The sequence below is a fragment of the Sorex fumeus genome, unplaced genomic scaffold (assembly GCF_029834395.1).
Source record: "Sorex fumeus unplaced genomic scaffold, SorFum_2.1 ptg000128l, whole genome shotgun sequence".
NCBI lineage: Eukaryota > Metazoa > Chordata > Mammalia > Eulipotyphla > Soricidae > Sorex > Sorex fumeus.
The window spans coordinates 54829249-54849722 of NW_026606185.1; the positions used below are offsets into that span (position 1 = coordinate 54829249).

Consider the following 20474-nt stretch of genomic DNA (forward strand, 5'->3'; position numbering starts at 1 on the left):
GGGGCGTCAGGAACAAGGCTGTTTCTCATAAACATTGTCTTCGTAAGATTCAGCTGTAGTCCTACCTTTCCACACTCACGGTCAAAGTCGGCCAGCATTTGTGCCGCTTGGCTGATGTTTGGTGTTATTAAAACAATGTCATCAGCAAAGCGGAGGTGGTGTAATTGCTGACCATCTATCTTCACTCCCATTCCTTCCCATTCCAGTCGTCGCATGATGTTCTCGAGGGTGGCACTGAAGAGTTTCGGTGAAATGGTATCACCCTGCCGCACCTCTCTCTTGACATCAACGATCACTTCTTTGTAGAATGGTGAGATCCTGGTAGTGAATCCGCAATAGAGCTCACGGAGGATCCTGATGTATTGGGCTTGAATGCCCTGATTGGCTAGGGCTTCAATGACCGCTTCCGTCTCAACAGAATCAAAGGCCTTCTTTAAATCAATGAACGTTAAGCAGAGCGGCATCTTGAACTCCCGAGAAACCTCAATGAGCTTGGTTATCGTGTGGATATGGTCGATGGTGCTGAATCCTTTGCGGAACCCTGCTTGCTCGCATGGTTGTCCTTCATCTAATGTTCTGCCAATCCTATTCAGGATGACTCGAGTGAACAACTTGTAGATGACAGACAATAGGCAGATCGGGCGATAGTTGCCAATGTCATGGATGTCTCCCTTCTTGAACAGTAGTACAGTCCTGCTGGTTTTCCATTGGGACGGAACCTTGCATTCAGACAGGTAGCGAGTGAAGAGCTGAGCCAGTGTATTGATGAGTACTGACGGCAGGTTCTTCAGGTGTTCAGGTCTGACCTTGTCTGGGCCGGGTGCTGTTTGTTTCTTTACCAACGAAATGGCGTGTCGGATTTCGGAGGGGAGAACGTTGGGAACAACATACCCATCCTGTGGAATTTGGTATGTTGGCAAGTGGACATGGCTATCGAAGAGATTTGAGTAGAAGTCATGGATAATCTTCTCCATTGCCGTTCTGGAGGATGTGATGGATCCATCAGGACGTCGGAGGGCAGTCATCTTGCTCTTATAGTTGGCGAAGGACAGGCGGGCCTTACGAATACTTTTCCCGGCTTCTGCTGCATCTACCAGTACTTCTGCTCTTCTCTCTTTGAGGTCTTCCTTGATGGAGTTTTTGTCTATACTTCTTTTGAAATAACTTGAGATCCATAGGTTGAGAAATACTTCTCTAGACTATCTTCCAATCTGAGTTTAAATTTGTTCTCATGATTTACACTGGAGTTTGGATAAAATGTGTCAGATGTGAAGCCTTTTATCACCTACTATCAAGAATGCATAAGAACTACATGTCATCATGTGGATATAACATTCACCAATTGGTTGACTGTTAGCTATGATTGCTATGTTTTCAGTCATTATAGTTCTCTTTTTTGTAGCATTCTCTTTTGAATCGGGTAACTTGATCTACCCATTTTCTAGTCTACCTATCTTTTTTTTTCTAATGACTACAATAGACTCTGTGACTAATATCTAGTATGATTTTGTCATACATCTGCTGACTCTTATATACATTAGATATTTATTAAAGGCAATATATTTATTGAACTATTACCTACAAAGTATAGCTGCACTTTTGAGAACATAGGATAATTTCTGTGAGAAGGGAAAAAATATATATACACATATATATATACATACAGAGAGAGAGAGAGAAAATATTAGACAATATAATTTATGTAGTTTCTAGTTCCCTATTCCTTATATATAATTAAAGAGTCACATCCACAAGAAAAATTATGAATAAATTTATAAAATGTATAGACTTTGTAATTTAAAATGCTAGAAAAATTATATGAATGACCAAACACTTTCATAAAATATCTTAAAAATACTACAACATCTTAGAAAGTAGTATGGCTAATTAAAGAGTAAAGTCAAAAGCAACAAATACAGAAGGGAGTTGGATGACTAAATCAGACACCTGTAACAGAAATTTGTGTCCATTTGAGAGGAGCAAACCGTGATTGTCAAGATCAAGTTGCATCATTAAACTTATCTCTAGTAAGTTCTACATATCATAGATATCATGCATATTTACTTAGAGGACCTATTTTCATGTATTGTTTATTATGCATTATTTAGTTGCAACTAGCAAATTAGTCCCAAGTTACTTGTTTGAATTATGACATAGATCAAAGCCTAGAAGGGCAGAAGAAGCCCCCTCTAATTTCTCTTGCTTTGTTTTCTTTTTCTAGTGATCCTTACATATATCTCTCTTCAAGCACAATCATAGTAGAGAGGGAACTGAGGGTCAGAGTTAACTTTTATAACCATGTCTTTATGCTTTTCACAGGCTAGCAACAGAATAAGACTATATATTAGCAATTTAGAAATGTTTTCATTAGTGTCATATTGAGCTCTGAACTCTGTAGAGTTTTTTTCTTCTGTCAAAATATTTACTTGTGAATATAGTATATTGTTTATATTTTTGCTTTAAAAAGAAGTCAAGGCATGATTGTGATTTTTTTTTCATTCAAAGCCTGAAATTTTTACATTCTTGAAGGTGAAGGCCATAATACTTTGTATTTTTATGTTGACATCCATTATAGTGAAATGATTATTTTTTGGTAGAATTAATAATTATGCTGAAAAAGAGATAATAATAAGAAGATTCAAATATATTAAAATGAAAATTGCATATCCCGATGCTATTTTCTCACACTTGTTAGTCCTGCATCTATTATTGTCTTCCTCGTTTAGTTTTTTTGTGACAGATGTTTATAAGTTATAAAGGTTATAAAAGTTAGTCTTTTTTAATATTGTTAAAACTATGGTCCCAGGTTGCTATTTATATTAAAATATTATTTATTATTATTTTTACCAAGAGAAACTTCAGTTTTTTATACTGATCAACAGTTTTCTATGATTCTATTATTTTTTAAAATTCATGTAAGTGTTTCTTCTCTGTTTTCCTTAAACAGTCATCGAGTTTTATTTTTACATTTACTTCTAAACACTGTTCCATTCTATTGTTCATACTGAACTTCTTTGCAATAATGTACAGACATTTTGAGTATCTAATCCAGATACAGAAGTTGCATATACTGATACTATTTCCCATCTATTCAGGATCACACAAGTGATCAAGTGATTAAGTGGCAGAGCCTTGCTTAAGCCCAGCAAACCTTTGTGTTCTCAACTACTCTCAGAACTACCTCTTATTTTGTGGCAATTTAGACAGATTTGTACTGTGAATTTTCATCCTAACATTATTGGTCTTTTTGCTTGATATTGAAAATGTCAGGTTTATTGTTCATAAAATGATTAAGATAAATACAGTACCCTTATGTTTCTGTATTTTTAGGAAGCCTGGATTTTGTGGTGCCCTGAATTTTTAGATCATCTTTAATGCAGCTAAAAATATTTCATGGGTATTATCTGTTATATTTTGTGTATTCAGGGTCATATTGAAGAAGGATATTCTCATGAACATTTAAAAATAACCAAATTCAGAAAAATTTTATCATACATTTATATCATCAGTAGTAATACTTACAAAGAATACCAGTAATTTAACCTGCTAATTCTAAACATTATTTTTTCTGTATATCTCATGTAATCTTGTGAAATCAGTTTTTTCCCTCAACTGTACAGTGGGAATGACATTAGGGCCATTAATTTTTGTCTCAGACTTAGATGAAACGTTTCTAAAGACAAAATGATAAACAGAGAAAAAAGGAGCAAAAACAATAAGAGAGAAAAAAGACAGAGATTGAAGACAATTTTGCTTTTCAGCGTAATAGAACCTTACTCGTAGGGAACAATAATGAATCTTATAGGATGCAATATTTGCCTAGCTACTAACTAAAGAGAATATAGCTGTTTCTTACTTTTATTCCAGAATTCTTTTCACTTATTTTACATATCTTTTTTGATAATGAATATATTCAAATATTCAAACAAGTCTAAGATCTATTTTGCTTTTGCCATACAATAATCAAGAACCAAACTTTAAAAACCCATTTATGATGGATGAACATCTATATCCCATATTTCAAAATTTCATGTGCTCTATGCTATATTTTCAATCATGCAATCAATTTGTCAGTTATAATTCCAATTGACTTGGGTCTTTAGGTAAATCAACACATTTAATGAATTTTTAAAAAATCAAACACGATTTTTTAAAAAGTCATCTTTTCTGTAGGAATTAATATTGTTCTATTTAGAGTGAACAAGGAGAATAATATAATTTGATGCACAGCCACAATTTATGGTTATAGAAAGTGTTTTTATTACTTAATCCATCATCTGTGGTAGTTATTCCTTTTTTCACCTACTTAATGAATTTGAAGTATGAGTGCCAGATTCAGACCAATGAGCCTCTTTTATGTTTTACAGCTTTACTATCATTTTTCTTACTGCAGTGCGTTAAAAATGAGAAAGGAGAAGCTTATATGAATGATCACCTTAGCTGTGCTATCAGGTTCTCTTACTCCCAGATAGAAAATTAGAATAGAATTGATTTCCTGTGCTCCCCATACCCCCAATTTCTCTCTGTTTCTCTGATTCCACTTTTATAAACTTAATTGTTTTAATTAATAACTTACTTTATGTGATAGGCTCTTTCTGCCTTTGTTCTTACTTCTCTTTGATTTGTTTTGGTAGCTATGGAATTCAAGAGTGGTCAATTTAGGGTGAGAACCAAGTACTCTGCCCTTGGATGCTTAATAAACTGCTCTGTCAATGTACTCTCTCATACACCCTTACTCTGTTTACAGGAAAAACATTACTTGGCCAACTGTCCTTCAAAAACCCTGGTTCTCAGAGACAATTTTGGACATTAAAACTAGCCCATCCTTGCCGTGATCATTTCTACAATATATTTATACTGTCCCCAGAAAAGTAATTTTAAGGTTCACTTTAAATTTATGAATAGACTTGGAAGTTTGATAGTTAGAGCTCTACTATGTAATTAAAACTATTTTTTCTTTCTTTTTCGGGGGATGGTGGTGGTGATGGAGCATTAATTTTGTGACTTGGCATCCTAAAACAGTAGCACTGTCCTCCCAATGTTCATCGATTTGCTCGAGCGGGCCAGTAACGTCTCCATCGTGAGACTTGTTGTTACTGTGTCTGGCATATCGAATACACCACGGAGAGCTTGCCAGGCTTTGCCGTGCAGGCGAGATACTCTCAGTAGCTTGCCGGGATCTCCGAGAGGGGTGGAGGAATGGAACTTGGGTCGACCATGTCATCCGCATGCAAGGCAAACGCCCTACCTGCTGTGCTATCGCTCCAGCCGAAAACAGTAGAATTTCTTAAATATAGCTGCATAGCTAAGAAGAGTAGCATTATGTAGCTAAGGAGAGTAGGTTCTGTTTGCTCTATTAGCATTATCTTCAACTTACCTTTACCTGTGTTTCTTACTGGGGAAAAGCATTCAATTACTTAACAAAAACAAATTAGAATGTTTTAACACTGATTCCGTTTTCTCTACTCCTCTTTGACTTGTCCTGGCAGTTTAACAGTGCAATTTGTCAGTTGTTCTTTAATAGTGTCTTAGTACATTAATAAAAAAATAATAATTTCCTTAAAAAGTACTGCTTACTAAAGCCTGCCCTGCTGATGTGTATCAGCAGAGTGAATGTTCTTTAGCTCTTCTTCACGGCCCAGGAAAGAGACTTGCATGCACCCAGGGATAAAACACCATATGGCTGCACTGAGGAGAACATTGATAAAGGCACTTGAGAGATGGCACGGGAGATGTCACAGCTTGTCAGTCTTTATCCCTAGAGGAGGCTCTGGTGACAAGGGAATGATTGAAATGGCATGTTTGGGGTCTCTAGGCATGGAGAAGGAATAAACAAAGACAGAAATCAATGACATAAACCCAAGGGAAAGAATGGGAATAAAGGGCCCGGGGATTGGATAGCAGCACTGCTGGCTTCCCATTGGTATAAGATGCCAGGCAGAGACAGTGATGGTAGATGATTAGAGGTGGTCCCAAAAAGCCTTGGGATAATGACAAATAGAACAGCCATGTTGATGAGGAGGAATGTTCAGAGAAGTAAAAGAAACTTGAAATAAAGTAAATTCTTAGAGGAACAGACTGGTGAACTGACGAACAAGGGAAAACAAAGAATGGATTTTTCCTGGCAATCTGATCAAGGAAGTAGGCAAGTCCTTAGAGGTGCCATCTTTATGCCCCCTTATTTGACGAACTGCAATAAGTCCCTAGCTTTCCAAAAGCCTTTCTAGTAGAGTCCTTAAACATTGTGCATCATGAAACTGGACTAGCAGGCAGACTTTCTGCTCTCTCAATCTGAAGGTAGACAAGTAACAAAAACTGTTTATTTATTTTGGTTTGGGAACAACCTCTGGCAGTGCTCAGGGCTCAGCTGTCAGTGGTTATTTTTGGCAGGCTTGGGATGTCCATATGGGGTACTGGGAATTGAACCCAAGTTAGCTGTATACCCAGGTGTATGTAAGGCAAACACGCTACTTGTTGTGCTATCTCTTGAGCCTTGCAACCATTTCTTGAATCTCAATATATGCTAGGTACTCTCAGCCACTCTTTAAAATCAGTTTCTCATCATCACTTAACTCTGCAGGATCCACATTTTAGAGAAACTCTAATATGGAAAGTGAAGTTTGGAGAAGCTAAATAACTTTGTAAAATGAGTAATCAGAGTGTCAGAGCAGGGATCTGACAACCCCCCCCCCCCTTATTATAATGTCTTTTCTAGTCAAATCCATTTGTTTATGCAAATGATGACTAGACTAGCAACCTTCTCAAGTTATGTGTTCCATAGTAAATTGACTTTTTTTGTTTTTTGTTTTTTGGGTCACACCCGGCAATGCACAGGGGTTACTCCTGACTCATGCACTCAGGAATTACTCCTGGTGGTGCTCAGGAGACCATATGGGATGCTGGGAATGGAACCTGGGTTGGCTGCGTGTAAGGCAAACGCCCTACTTGTTGTGCTATCACTCCAGCCCCGACTATTTAAAAGACAATTTCCTATGAAACAATCTGAAAAAAATGAAGTGTAAATAATATGTGCTTTTACATGTAAAATGTACATATTTGATTAATAAAAATGTGTTTGCCCATGCTTGCTAACCTGTAGTATTTATCTTCTCATTTGTCTGAAAGAGAGAAGACATTTCACTCCTTTCATTTGTCCCTCCTGCCCAGGGTAACTGAGAAAAGAAGACTTGTATAAAACAGCAATGTTAGAGGTAGAAGGAGGTAGGTCACAGTGACATGGGTACCAAGAGAATTGCCAAGCTGGCTTTTTTTCTTGGCATTAAGAACGAGATTGAAATAGGCTTCACTCAGGATTTCACACATAGTTACGTTCCAGTGCGCATTGAGTAGATTGATGACGGGATACATAAATGGTTTTCTTTTCAACCAAAAAGAATTCAAACAATGTATGATCTATTTCCACAACACTCTAGGTACGATAGTTTATAAAATAAGTTAAGGTTCTGGAAACAATGTACAAATGGTTTAAGAAGAATGCATGTTCTTTTCCCTACATTAATACATTTTTAAAAATTAAGAGGTTATCTCCAACACTTTTTTTTTGGTGGACAGTGAATATAGGGAGGTACAACAGACAGTGATCAATGGTTACTCCTGGCTCTGCACTCAGGAATCACTCCAGGAAGTACTTTGGGGACCATATGGGATACAGGGGATAGAACCCAAGTCAATTGGGTGCAAGGCAAGCTGGAGTATCTCTCCTGCTCAAACTTTTAATTGTATAGAATGCCTATATCTTGTGTCTTCAAATTGGTTCTCTCTTCTCTGAGAGCAAAATTCATCATCACTTAAAATCACTTAACTTCCCATTAGTCGTCAATTTGCTCGAGCGGGCGCCAGTAACGTCTCCATTTGTCCCTGTCGCGTGCTAGTGTAGCCCAATGGCATCTGTTTGCTCTGGGAATATGAAGAGCCTCAAACCGATCATTCATGATCTTGACGAAGAAGTCTGACCATCTGGTAGGTGGGCGGCCACGCGGTCTTTTGACATCCTGTGGAATCCAGTCGGTAACAGCTCTAGTCCAACGGTCGTCTTTAAATCTCATTACGTGAGCAGCCCATCTGATTTTCGACACCTTGGCAAACGAGACAGCGTCCCTGATTCTTGATCGTCGACGGATGTCGGAACTCCGGATTTTTTCTCTCATTTGAGTGAAACGTGATATTCCAAGCATAGCTCTTTCTATTCTTCTTTGGGAGACCTGAATAACAAAATTCATAGTTTAAAAAAAATTAACAGCTCTAAGAATAACAGTGCAGGGTCCTGGTGCTATAGTACAGCTGGTAGGGCATTTGCCTTGCATGTAGTTGACCCAGGTTTGATCTCTGGCATCCCATATGGTCCTCTAATCACCACCAGGAGTAATTCCTGAGTGCAGAGCCAGGAGTATCCCCTGAGCATCACAGGATATGACCCAGAAAACAAACAAAAAAAAATTTTAAATAACAGTGAATGCTTGATAGGTACTCAATATTGTTTTAGATACCAACCTAGTGCATTTTTAATATAAATTTTAAGATTTAACTGGATATTATTAATTTGTATTTTACTAACTTGTATTTTATATTAATTTAAGATAAAATGCCTTCAACTCATTATTATTTTAATATTTATTTAATTGGCTTAACGGTTACACTCAGCAGTGCTCAGACTTATTCTTGGCTTTGGACTTAGGGATCACTCCTGGCAGGGCTCAAGGCACCACCTGGGCGGCTGGGGACTGAACCCAACCCTGCTGCATGCAAGGCAAATGCGTTGCCCTCTCACTTTAGTCCCTTATTTTAATTTTTTTATGATAGTAAAGGTAACATGATTGCAAACATGTTAACATTTATTGTTTTAATGCACAAAGTTACTGCACCTTCACCATAACCAACATGCCCCAAACCTTCTACCACTATCTTTGTGACACTTTAAATCACTACTTTTATTTTAAAAGAAAACCCTTAACACTCTTAGCCTTATTAAAGTTCTTAATAAAGTACTGCAATATACTCAGAATTTTTAAAATGTGAGACTTCAGGGCTGGAGCGATAGCACAGCGGTAGGGTGTTTGCCTTGCACGCAGCCGGCAAAGCTTAGCCGGGTCCGATTCGTCCACCCCTCTCCTAGAGCCCGGCAAGCTACAGAGAGTATCTCGCCCACACGGCAAAGCCTGACAAGCTCCCCGTGACGTATTCAATATGCCAAACACAGTAACAACAAGTCTCACGATGGAGATGTTGCTGGGCCCGCTTGAGCAAATCAATGAAGAACGGGAGGACCGTGAGACTTCAGGGAAAAAAATATTATTTAGCTGCAGGTGCAGGTGACTTGGGTGAAGTGGGGAGTCAGGGAGGTAGCCTGAGAAAATTGATGTTTCACTTCTCTGCTGTACCCACCCTTGATCCCCAGGGAAATGCCTGGCCAGATCAGGACTGATAATCTCCTCACAAAACCTATGGCAGCCTGGACTCCTGTCAAACCAGCCCTAGGAGGCAGTATCCAGCTGCACCTGACTCCCACTTAATCCGCATGATACAGGATTTGAGGGAGTTGAGAAGGACTCGGGTTGAAGAGGGGAATTGCTTTTGGCAGGGCAAACACAACCCGAGCCTCTGTACAGGCACTTCCAGAACACTGCCTGACTTTGCAGAAAAGAATTTCAGGAAGAGGCAATATGGTGAAATAAAACCGTTTTACTGAAAGAAATTCAGAGACATGTAAGGGGAGAGAAAAGAAAAGTGATGAGTGTTCAAGAGAGAACTCCAGGGTTTCTCCAGAGGGGAAACAGCAGAGGATGGCTTTGGGGAGAAGGTTAGATTTAATTTAACAATTGTCTTGGGCTGGAGTTCTCTGTTTATGGAAAAGTTAATCTGGACTCCTGTGGTCCTTTATGATTCTTATCAAGACCTTTAGATTCTTCAATAGCGTCCCCCCCATCCCCTCCCTATTCTGAGGATGCTGCCTCAGCTTTCCAAAGAGCTCAGGATTTGCATCTAAAAGGGCTGTGTTCCTCCTGCCCTTGGGCTAAGTCAAGGCTAGGCAATTTCTTTCTCAATTTTATTATTTTCCCCAAGCTTCTTAGCTGCTCCCCTCCTGTCTCTGTGCAACAATTCTTTATTATTTTCCAACCAAGCATTGCAGGCAGATAGGTAGGGTGACCCGGTAATGTACTTTGGGGAAATAATAGAATTTAAGAAGAGATTGACTAGCCCTAAGGTAGCCCAAAGGCATGAAGACCACATCCCTTTGAAATACTAATCCTAAACTCTTTGGAGAAGCTGAGATACCACCTAGATGCAGACATCCAAGGTCTCACTCAGAGAAGGGTGGACCTCTCAGAAAAATCAATGAAATTATGAAAAGACCTTTAGGGGTTCAGGATGAGATTATGAAAACAACAACAACAACAACAACAACAACAACAGTACAAGGCTTTCCTTTTGACAACACCCAGATTCATTTTTATGTGTGCAGAGAACTCCAGGAAAAAGCCATTTAGAGTAATTGTATTTAAACTCCTCCCAAAGCCTTTGGGGTTGCTCTTGGAACCCCAGTTCTCCCTTGAGGCATCCCTTGATTCTCCATCACTGTCTCTGCTTGCAGGTTTTTGTGATTTTGCCCCTAATGATAGCTTTTTCCTTTTTTTTTTCAATTGAATCACAGTGAGATACACAGTTACGAAGTTGTTCATTATTGGGTTTCAGTCATATAATATTCCAGCACCTGTATTTTGACCAGTGTACATTTCCCACCACCAATGTTCCCAGACTGCCTGCTTCGCTCCTTCCCTCCCTCCCGCCTTCCTTCCCTTTCCTCCTTCCTTCCCTTTCTCTCTCTCTCTCTCCTCTCTCTCTTTCTCTCTTTCTCTCTTTCTCTCTCTCTCTCTCTCTCTCTCTCTCTCTCTCTCTCTCTCTCTCTCTCTCTCTCTCCCTCTCCCTCTCTCTCTCTCTCTCTCCCTCCTTTAGGGCACTAGGGCATTATGGTTCACAATACAGTTACTGAAAGATTATCAGTTATCATGTATGTCCCTTTAACTACTTTCAACACTCAACTCTTGTCCAGAGTGATCTTTTCTAACTCTTATTGTCATACTGGTGCCTTCTGTATCCTAACTGCCCCTTGAACCCCCTCCACCCCCCCAAACTTGTGACCAATTTCCAACCATTGACCAGAGAAGTTGGTGTTCTCTCTTGAATACATATTCCTTTCTTTCTCTCCTTTCATGTCTAAGTGCCTTTAATCCAATAAAAAGGATCTTGTTTCACGATTTCACTTCTACCCGAAATTGTTTCCCTTGACTTCAAGGCAAGGAACTGAAAACACTTGTGTCAAGGTTGGGTCTGACTTTCTTTCCTTTCCTGCTAAGCGCAAGTCCTCACTCCAACTTGTGTCCTTGGCTCTCTGAGTACTAACTAGGGAGGCAGGAAACATCTCCCAGACCTGCAGAACAAGTGGGGTCCTGGCCCAGCTTGATCTCTTCCTCCTGGGACTGGTGAGACATCTGAGCCTGCCAGTGTTCACAGGAGATTTTATTGTTTCTAATTCAAGCCAGGGATTTCCTGAGCGGTGGGTGGCTGAGAGCCTGAAGCACTCTTTTCTGGAGTCAGCCTCCCTTGCTCCTGACTTTAAGAGCCTCTGGCAACACAAAGTAAGTCTAGCTGCTTTGAATATGCATTCGAAGGTACTTTATAGAAAATAAAATTCGAAATTTAAAAGTGCTCTTATTTGGGATTCTGTGGTTTACAGTCCTAGCAGTCTTGTAAAATTTTAAAACTTTATGCCAAGGGTTTGGAGCTAGCTCAAGTGGTAGGACACAAACTTAGCACATGCAAGATACTGAATGAATTGACTGATCCCTGGTGATTTATTCCACACCCCAATGCATAATACCACCACTGGGTGTAGCCTGGTGAATTTGGTATCACCGGACGGTGCCCTATAAAAAGTTACCAAAAAAGGAAAGCTTTAGAACAAAATTAGAGGGTAGTTGGTTATAGGTCTTACTCTTGGCTCTGTGCTCAGGATTCACTCCTCCCAGGGATCAGGGGACCATATGGCATACAAGTACCTTACCCACTGTACTATGTCTCTGTCCCCAAGCTTGAAATTTTAGTTACTATTTTTAAACAAGAAGCTAGAGTTTGATATCAAGGAAGCAGCAAATGAAAAAAGGCAAAAGGTAAAAAATAATTAATGTTTGCTAATAGAACAATTAAATATACCTATAATTTCACTGACTTTTAAAATTTATATTATATTTATCCAGCTAGTAAGGAGATACAACTAGTAAGGCATTTAGATAAACTGGTGGTTACACTTATATTTCGGTTAGCAATATGAAACTATGAAAGGGGATGAAAGAGTGATAAGGAAATAAGCCTTTTGTCTGTTTTATGCCTGATGCAAATTGAGTATTTTTCTGTTTTTATGAATACACCTGTCATTTTCAATTTGTCTCAAAGAGAGTAATGGAATGGCACTGCTAATAAACTTAGAGAAAATTAATGTCCATAAATATAATAAAATTATGACCAAAAAATCTGGTATGTACAGAGAATATAGCTTTATAGAAAATTAACTAAGTGATGTAATTGTTACCAAAGTGTTTGCAGCAGGTTATAAAATATAATTATTATTTTTTGTTTTAAAACTATTTTCTTCTTATAATCTTCAAAAATTACTTCTCTTTCCGCCTCAGGATTTTGCTATGATTAAAGTAATTTTAAAGGGGTTCTTAAAAAAATACTGTTTTAGTGTGGCAAATTTACCTCTTCTCTATGACAACAGATAAAGAAGCTGTAACCATGGCAACAGTAATGGGCAGAGAGATTAAGACCAGACTGGAGATTAGACCTTCTGAGCAAAGAAAAGAATTCCTGATTGGTTCCTTATTGAGACCTTATGTGAGGACATGTTACTGTTGAGAGAAAGCAGGGAGGATTAGCATGAACGAAATTAATTCCCTTCTGTAGAGTTAGAAACCATTTTGTTGTGAAAAATGTAACTATCCTTTTCATATCAGGACTGTTTTAACTGAAGTAAAGAGTATGAGATTAATTCTATTCTGAGATTTATCTGTGTCATCAGACTCTAGACTAGCTCTTTGACAAGACATATGCAGAAACCTAGAGAAAAGAGCATTCTGGGTGCAGCATGATTGCTTTTCTCTGGAAGCTTCTGAATGGGGGGAGAGACCATCTCCTTGTTGAAGTGGAGACCCTCAGTGGGAGAGGTAGTCCTGGAGTAAAGGAATCTAAAATTGTCCCTACTGTTATTTTTCTGACATCTCAAAAATGCTTTCAAAGGGTTTCCTTGATTATTGATCTCATTTTGTTTAGTTTAATTATTGTTTTTCATTTTTTTAATAAGCACCCTGTTTTCTCTAAACCAACCACATATATAGGTGTGATGTTTTTGAGAAAATATAAGACTTATGATTTAAGATGAATGTTTTGTTATTTTTAAATGAGATTTTGTGGTCAATAGTATGGAAATCTCTCATTTGAAAGGATTTTACCAAATTAGCCTCAGAAACTGTTCTCTTTACAAACTTCAACTCACAGGGTAAGAGACAGTTACACCATGCTCAATCAATACTTATGTTCTTTACATTTTTGCTGCTCTGACAGATTTTTTGAATAAAATTGATCTTGATGGATATTTAAGCATTTTATTTGGGTGCATATTTATTTGGTGTGAGGTTGAGCCATGTTTTAAAATAAGATTCTTCATCATTGTGTTGCTTTTTATATTTTTTATGTGATAGATATCAACTGCTGTCTGTTAGGTGTTTTGCATGTACCTTGGGTAAGCACACCCAAACTAATGCATTAGGGTAGGAGTTGAGTGAAGAGCCAGTTTGTGAATATGAGCGTTAATGTGAAACCCGAGGGAGTAGCCAGTGAATCAGCAAGGAGAGAACCTGTCTGGGCATCAAATGCGAAACAGCTTCCATGTCAGCTCTGTGAGAACATGTCTCATCTGTTGTTCTTCACTGTCCGTGCCTAGAGTAGGACTAACAGAAGATTGGTGCCTTGTGAATATTTGCTTAATGCTTAGAGCCAGCTTTTTGAAAATCTTGTTACTTTATTCAGGCAACAGAAGCACCTTAGGCTGTTGTGTTGAAAGGTCAAGTTTCAGGAATCACCCTCAAGCAATGGAATACCTCAGGGAAGGTTGACTCAGAAATCTGTGCTACACTGACTCCTGGAGAACCCAGTTTGCTTATTGTTTTCTCACTGTGACAATGGCTAGATCCAGCACTATTTCTTGCCTGTCCACCTGGTCCTATTGGTCTTATCTCTCTTCTCAATTCCCCATTTATTTCCTGAAGTCTCCTCCCAAAGAAACTAATGTACTTAAATGTTCTTCTTAAGTTTCTTAAATAGTTGTCTGTGAAGGGAGTCAAATCAAGGAAAGTGATGTACACAGGGGTCTGCCCAGCAGGAAGATGGAGAAGTTAGAGATTCCCCTGAAGTAATGAGGATGTATTGAGAAAAAATGAATTCTCAGAGTGATCAAATATGTCTATTTTTTTATTTTTTTACATTTTTTTGGTCTTGTTTTGGGGGAAGTGTCCACATCCAACAGAGCTCAAAGTTTATTTATTTATTTATTTTTAATGTATGAGTACTGCTATTTATTCAGCCACTGGTTAGCTGATTGAATTGTGCATGAACTCCACCTTACTTTTTTTTTCACTTTTTATAATTTTATTTATTGAATCACCGTGAGAGCAGTTACAAAGCTTTTGGGTCTAAGTCTCGGTCATACAATGAAACACCCATACCTCCACCAGTGCCCATTCTCCACCCCCAACAACCCCAGTATACCCCCATCCCACACCCTCCCCTTACCTGTGGGGCAGATGATTTCCACATTACTCTCTCTTTACTTTGATCACATTCAATATTTTGACACCAGACTCACCATTATTATTTGAGATTTTACCCCAATACTCAGGTCTGCTGAAAAGCAACAGTAGACAATTTGTTTTCTATTGCTGGTTATGAATGACATAAGATGTTGCACGGTTGCAGTAGTGGCCGTGCGATTTTGAAATTCCGAAATTTTAACACTTAAATCTGGAGGCATTTCTGCCAAAACCTGCTGAGTTCCGAGATTTACAGAGCTCAAGATTTAATCCTGGTTCTGCACTCAAGGATCACTCCCTCCTGGGAATGATCAGGGGGCTAGCTATATGCAGTACTGGGCACTGAGCTCAAGTTGCCTCATGCACAGCAAGCCCCTGGCCCTCTGTGCTATTTCTCTTGTGTCTTTTTAGAACTTATTTTAGATGAGGAACAGAGAATACATTTGAGCAGAGTGAGTAGAAGGAAATTATAGGAGGCTGAAGGTCATTGCACTAATTCTATTGAGGGACATTGATGGTGCTGGTATGTGTGGCAGTGATGATAAAAGTGAGCAGATCCACCAGGTATACAAGACGAAGAGCACTGAGTGAGGAAGGCCCAGCAGTGGGGGATATTTAGGGTTTCTGGGCTGCAAAGTTGAGAAAACTGTGTACACAACTGAGTTAAGTAGCCCAGGAGGACAAACAGACTGAGGGAGAAGTGAGGAGAGATGGAGGGAATAAATTTTCTTCACTGTGCTAGTTTGAGAGGTCTGTGGTGTGTGGAAGTAAAGGTTTTTGTCAAGAAACTTAATATCAACCATAATTTTTAGAGAGATGCTACATTTCTGGACATCAATCTTCCCCCCTCACCTCACTGCTCTGCCACAAAAGATTGACGAACTTGCTGCCAGTCATCCATTTATTTCAAATACTGCCCTGATCAAAATGGCAAGGGGAATTTTTATCTCCAAAGAAGTCAGCTAAGAGTCTCTGGACCTGGAACAAACTTTGCAAGCTTTCCACAGTTCTCTCTTTCTCTTTGGAACTGGTATGAATCGTAAATTGGTGTTTTTGGAACCACTGGGAAATAAGATCACCTGCCCTGCTCGCTACCAAATGGATTTTCCAACTAACAGGAATTTAGTTCATGCAAAATGCCATCAGCTGGCCCCTGGAGAAAGTCAATGCAAGAATGGAGACTAACTTTGATAAAAACCAGAGAAAATAACCTACAAAAGTCAGTTTGAAGATTAAATGTAGGCAAATGGTACTTGTGATGTGGAGCTAGAAATCACCTGTCAAGAGGAAACACGTATTCCCCAGACTTGGGAACCTGAATAAATAAAATGAAAACAGTGATATTCAGCAAAGAGGCATTATGAATTCATGTGCGCACAGTAAAAAATTTCTGCTATGTATTATAAGTGCCTCAAATGTTTGAGAAAAGGTCTCTAATGGAGATTATTTGGTTTTTCTTATAAACAACTATTTAATTTTGTATAAACGATAGTAACGCACAAGTATAAATACAGCGATGTGCCTTAAGTATAATTCTCTCACATGTCTTTCTATCTAATGCAGGATTTTGCATTTTTTATGAGCAGATCGACCATTAATATTCCTCCACATTCATCTGTGCCTGTCAACTTTTAATTTGTTGTTTTTAATTTTCTTTTATTTCAGAAAATACGTAAACAAGCACCATCAAAAAATAGTCTATAACCATTATTATTGTCTATAAGTACACACGACATGTAATTCCATACCTTTCTTTTCTTGTTTTGTATCTAAATGGAGCATTTTTCCTTATTGTCCTGGATCTGATAAATAATAAAAAAAAAACCAACTACTGCAACAATTGTGTAATAGAAGAAAATAAAGTATTAGTTTCTTTTGTTTAATCCCCCAAGAAATTCCAATTCACCTCTAATTCCATTGGCTGCATATTTCCTTTCCCTTGTTTTTCTTCCTCCCTTTAGTACTTGTGTGAATGTGACCTTCTGTGTTTTCTGCTTGGTCTGCTCTGCGTTTGGTCTTGGTCTGCCTCTGCATTTTGACATGTGTCCTCACTGCCTCTGACCGCCTTCTCTCCTTCCTCCTTAGCTTTCCCCAGCTCCAGTGTTCTCCCATCTCCACCCAGAGATGTGGTCCCAGTCTTGGTTTCCAGTCGGTTTGTTCGTCTCAGCTGGCGCCCACCTGCAGAAGCAAAAGGGAACATTCAAACGTTCACCGTCTTTTTCTCCAGAGAAGGTGACAACAGGTAATGTGCTCATCTACCCCGCACCAATGTGCAGGTTGTGCCAAATGTTGGTGAAAGATGGTGACCAGGGACATTGAACACTATGCAGAATAGCTGCTCTGTGACTTTTCTATAGTGAATCTTTGTGTGGTGCTCTAAAACATAATTATAGCTAAAATGAATTATTTATAGAAAACTTCTTGAACAAAGATAAGCATGTAGGTGAATATATGATAACATTTTTCTCATTTCCTTGATTTTCAGAGTGATAGCACAGAATTAGGTGGCTTTTATTTGTGTGATTGGGATTCTTTTTATTGACCACACCCAGCAGTGCTTACTCCTAGCTCTGTGCTCAGGGATTACTCCTGGCAGGAATCAGGGAATATATAGGGTTCTGGGGGTTAAATCCGATTGACCATGTATAAGACAAGTGCTTACCTGCTGTCCTATGTCTCCAGTCTGTTTGGTGGCACATTGATAGAAAAGGTTCCAAACAAATCACTGTGTCTAACTAAGCTATCATCTCAACTTTGCCACTTAAATCATGTGATCTCACATCAACTATAGAGCTTCTGAAAGGGGTAAAAGAACCCAATGCAATATGGAGCTCTCTCCAAATTGAAAGGCTCCCTCACACCAACCAGCAATTCTCATATATTTGCGAAGTATCCAAGAGTTCAATATAGTTCAGCTCCAGCCTGACACTATCAGTAGATAACATCATATCCTATAAGTCAGGAATTCAGTCTCCCAAGATCACCCTCTATGTCAGATGTCAGTTGGAAGCACATGTGCGTCTAACCAACCAACCATCTTGCTTGAGTTTAAGTTCTCAAAGTTCCTTTTGAGACTTCCGGTGACAGTTGTAAGCCTGTTATTACCTGTGCTTCTAACCAACTGGTTATAAATTAGTGGATCTCCAGACATCCTCTTCTGGTTATATTAATGGGCTGAAGCAACCCACAAAACCCAGGAAACACTTTTACTTATTACATCACTTATTTATTTGTTTATTTTATAATAATAAGTAAGTAAGAAGGTAAGTAAGTAAGTAAAGGCCCTCCCATTGATCATCGATTTGCTCGAGCGGGCCCAGTAACGTCTCCATTGGAGACTTTGTTGTTACTGTGTCTGGCATATCGAATACTCTCGGTAGCTTGCCAGGCTCTCCGAGAGGGGCGGAGGAATCGAACTCGGGTCGGCCATGTTGGCTGCGTGCAAGGCAAATGCCCTACCCGCTGTGCTATCACTCCACATTATTATTATAATAATAATTATTTATTTTTTACCAAAAGCTGTATATAACTTAGGGAAGCCAGATGGAAAGTATGTGTAATGTTAGGAAAAGGTGCGGATACTCCTTCCCTCTCCATCTTCCTCAAAGCTCCACAAATTTGTCAACAAAGAAACTCCTTGAACTCCTTCCATCTTTATTTTTTAAAACAGAATTTAATTTCTTAGCTAGGACTAATTAAATCATTGACAATGAACACAGTGTCAAAATCTACTCTCTGGAAGGTCCACTCTTCCAATCACATGATTGGTTCTTTAGGCAATCTGCTTCTATCCTTAGTTTCTTCCATTAAAGGGAACCTTATTTATATACACATCACATCTCTGTCATTCTGAGAATTTAAGAAATTCTAAAGGCTAGGGGAGCTGTGAGCTAGATACTATGAATGAATGAAGATTAAATGACAGATGAATGAAGATCAAAAGTATATGAGAAATACATTTTGATTATTTGATAACCAAATATATGTTTCTTATAAATCACAGCATTGCACCTTTTCTGAACCTCACTATGATTTAATGAAAATGAAATAATACTATCTTTACAATGTTTATTGGTATTAAATTAGGTTAAATGTAAAAGGTCATAGAAGAGTAGTATTTGGTTGACGTGTTTATATCATTATTAAACAGGCAAAGGTGATTTCCGTATGTCCTCTTCAAGAGTTGTAATTTTCTCCCTCCATGTATCCTGAAAATGTTTCACCAATTAAACAATTGAAGCTTGATTTCTAAGTCTAAGGTAGATATCAGATAAGTCCCGTTGTCTTTTATAAGAGTAGCACTGTAGCACTGTCCTCCTATTTGCTCAAAAGGGCACCAGTAACATCTCACAACAAATCCTGAGGCTTGTTGTTACTGTTTTTTGGCATATTGAATATGTCACGGGAAGCTTGCCAGACTTTGCCATGCGGGCAAGATACTCTCAGTGCTTGCCGGGCTCTCCTAGAGGGGCTAAGAAATCGGACCTGGTCGGCCATGTCGGCCACATGCAAGGCAAAAGCCTTACCCACTGTGCTCTGTAAATGTTTTTATTTCTATTGCTTTTAATTTATAACACACTTAACCCTATAATCTGTTTTTTGTTCAGTTTCATATCTATAATCAGTCTTTGTGTGTCTAATTTGGAGATTGTGTGTGTGTGTGTGTGTGTGTGTGTGTGTGTGTGTGTGTGTGTGTGTATGTGAGTAATGGAGGAATAGAGGGTTTCAAAGTAATGCTTAAAAGCCTGGAGGCTACCTATAATTATGTTCAGCCAATAGGGCCAGACAATTTAGTACTTCTCCCCAGAAATGGGTTGTTAGTGGGACCCAGTTATGCTGGTGACTACAAGGACTATACACAATGGTGCTAAGAGACAGGGAACTTGTGATACCAGGGACTGAACTCATGGTCTCACATGAAGGCAATATCAGTCTTTTGAGCTATTGCTCCTGCACCTAATTTGAAAATCAATTTCCATTGACTTATGGTAGCTATTTCCTATATTTGCATGATTCTTGGCTGTTAATTCTATTCTTTACAATTCTATTCTTATCTGAGAAAATTTTTGAGGACCAGATTTCAAGTAACCTTCTCAAAGGAAAGTTTACTTTACTAAAATGAGACAACATTAAAGTAAACATTTATTAGCTTTATGTGGTGCTTCTACAGGTCACCTATTGATATTTTCTTGGTTAGCAAAAAATTCATTAAGCCTACTTATATGGTCTTCAATCACTGTTAAAACATCAACTCCAATGAAAGGTGGTTATTGTAAGAAAATCTCAGAGGTTTTTTTTTTTCTAGTTTCAACTAAGTGAATGTTAAAACTGCCACACCATGATTGACCCCCCAGCACAGAGCCAGGAATAAGCTCTGATCATGCTGGGTATGGCCCCCAAACAAATAAACAACAAAAAATGAAAAAAAAATAAGTGGAATATTTGAAATTTCTTAATTAAGATTAAGATATAAAGATTATCTTTATAAAGATCTCACTTAGAATCATAAAAAGCAGGAGAGTGTTTTGTTTTTACTAAAGCACCATGATTTTCAAATCTATAGGGTTTAATACACACAATATTCTGGCTCTATGT

At 38.5% G+C, this 20474-nt stretch overlaps 1 protein-coding gene across 2 annotated transcripts in view; it reads left to right on the top strand.

Annotated features, from left to right (window-relative positions):
- Positions 1–20474, top strand: part of DCC (DCC netrin 1 receptor) — a 1215565-nt gene that overhangs the window by 826499 nt on the left and 368592 nt on the right. For both annotated transcript variants that reach the window (XM_056138055.1, XM_056138056.1), the window contains exon 8: positions 16965–17121. In XM_056138055.1, coding sequence (XP_055994030.1) covers positions 16965–17121 — 157 coding nt within the window. The remainder of the gene's footprint in view (positions 1–16964; positions 17122–20474) is intronic.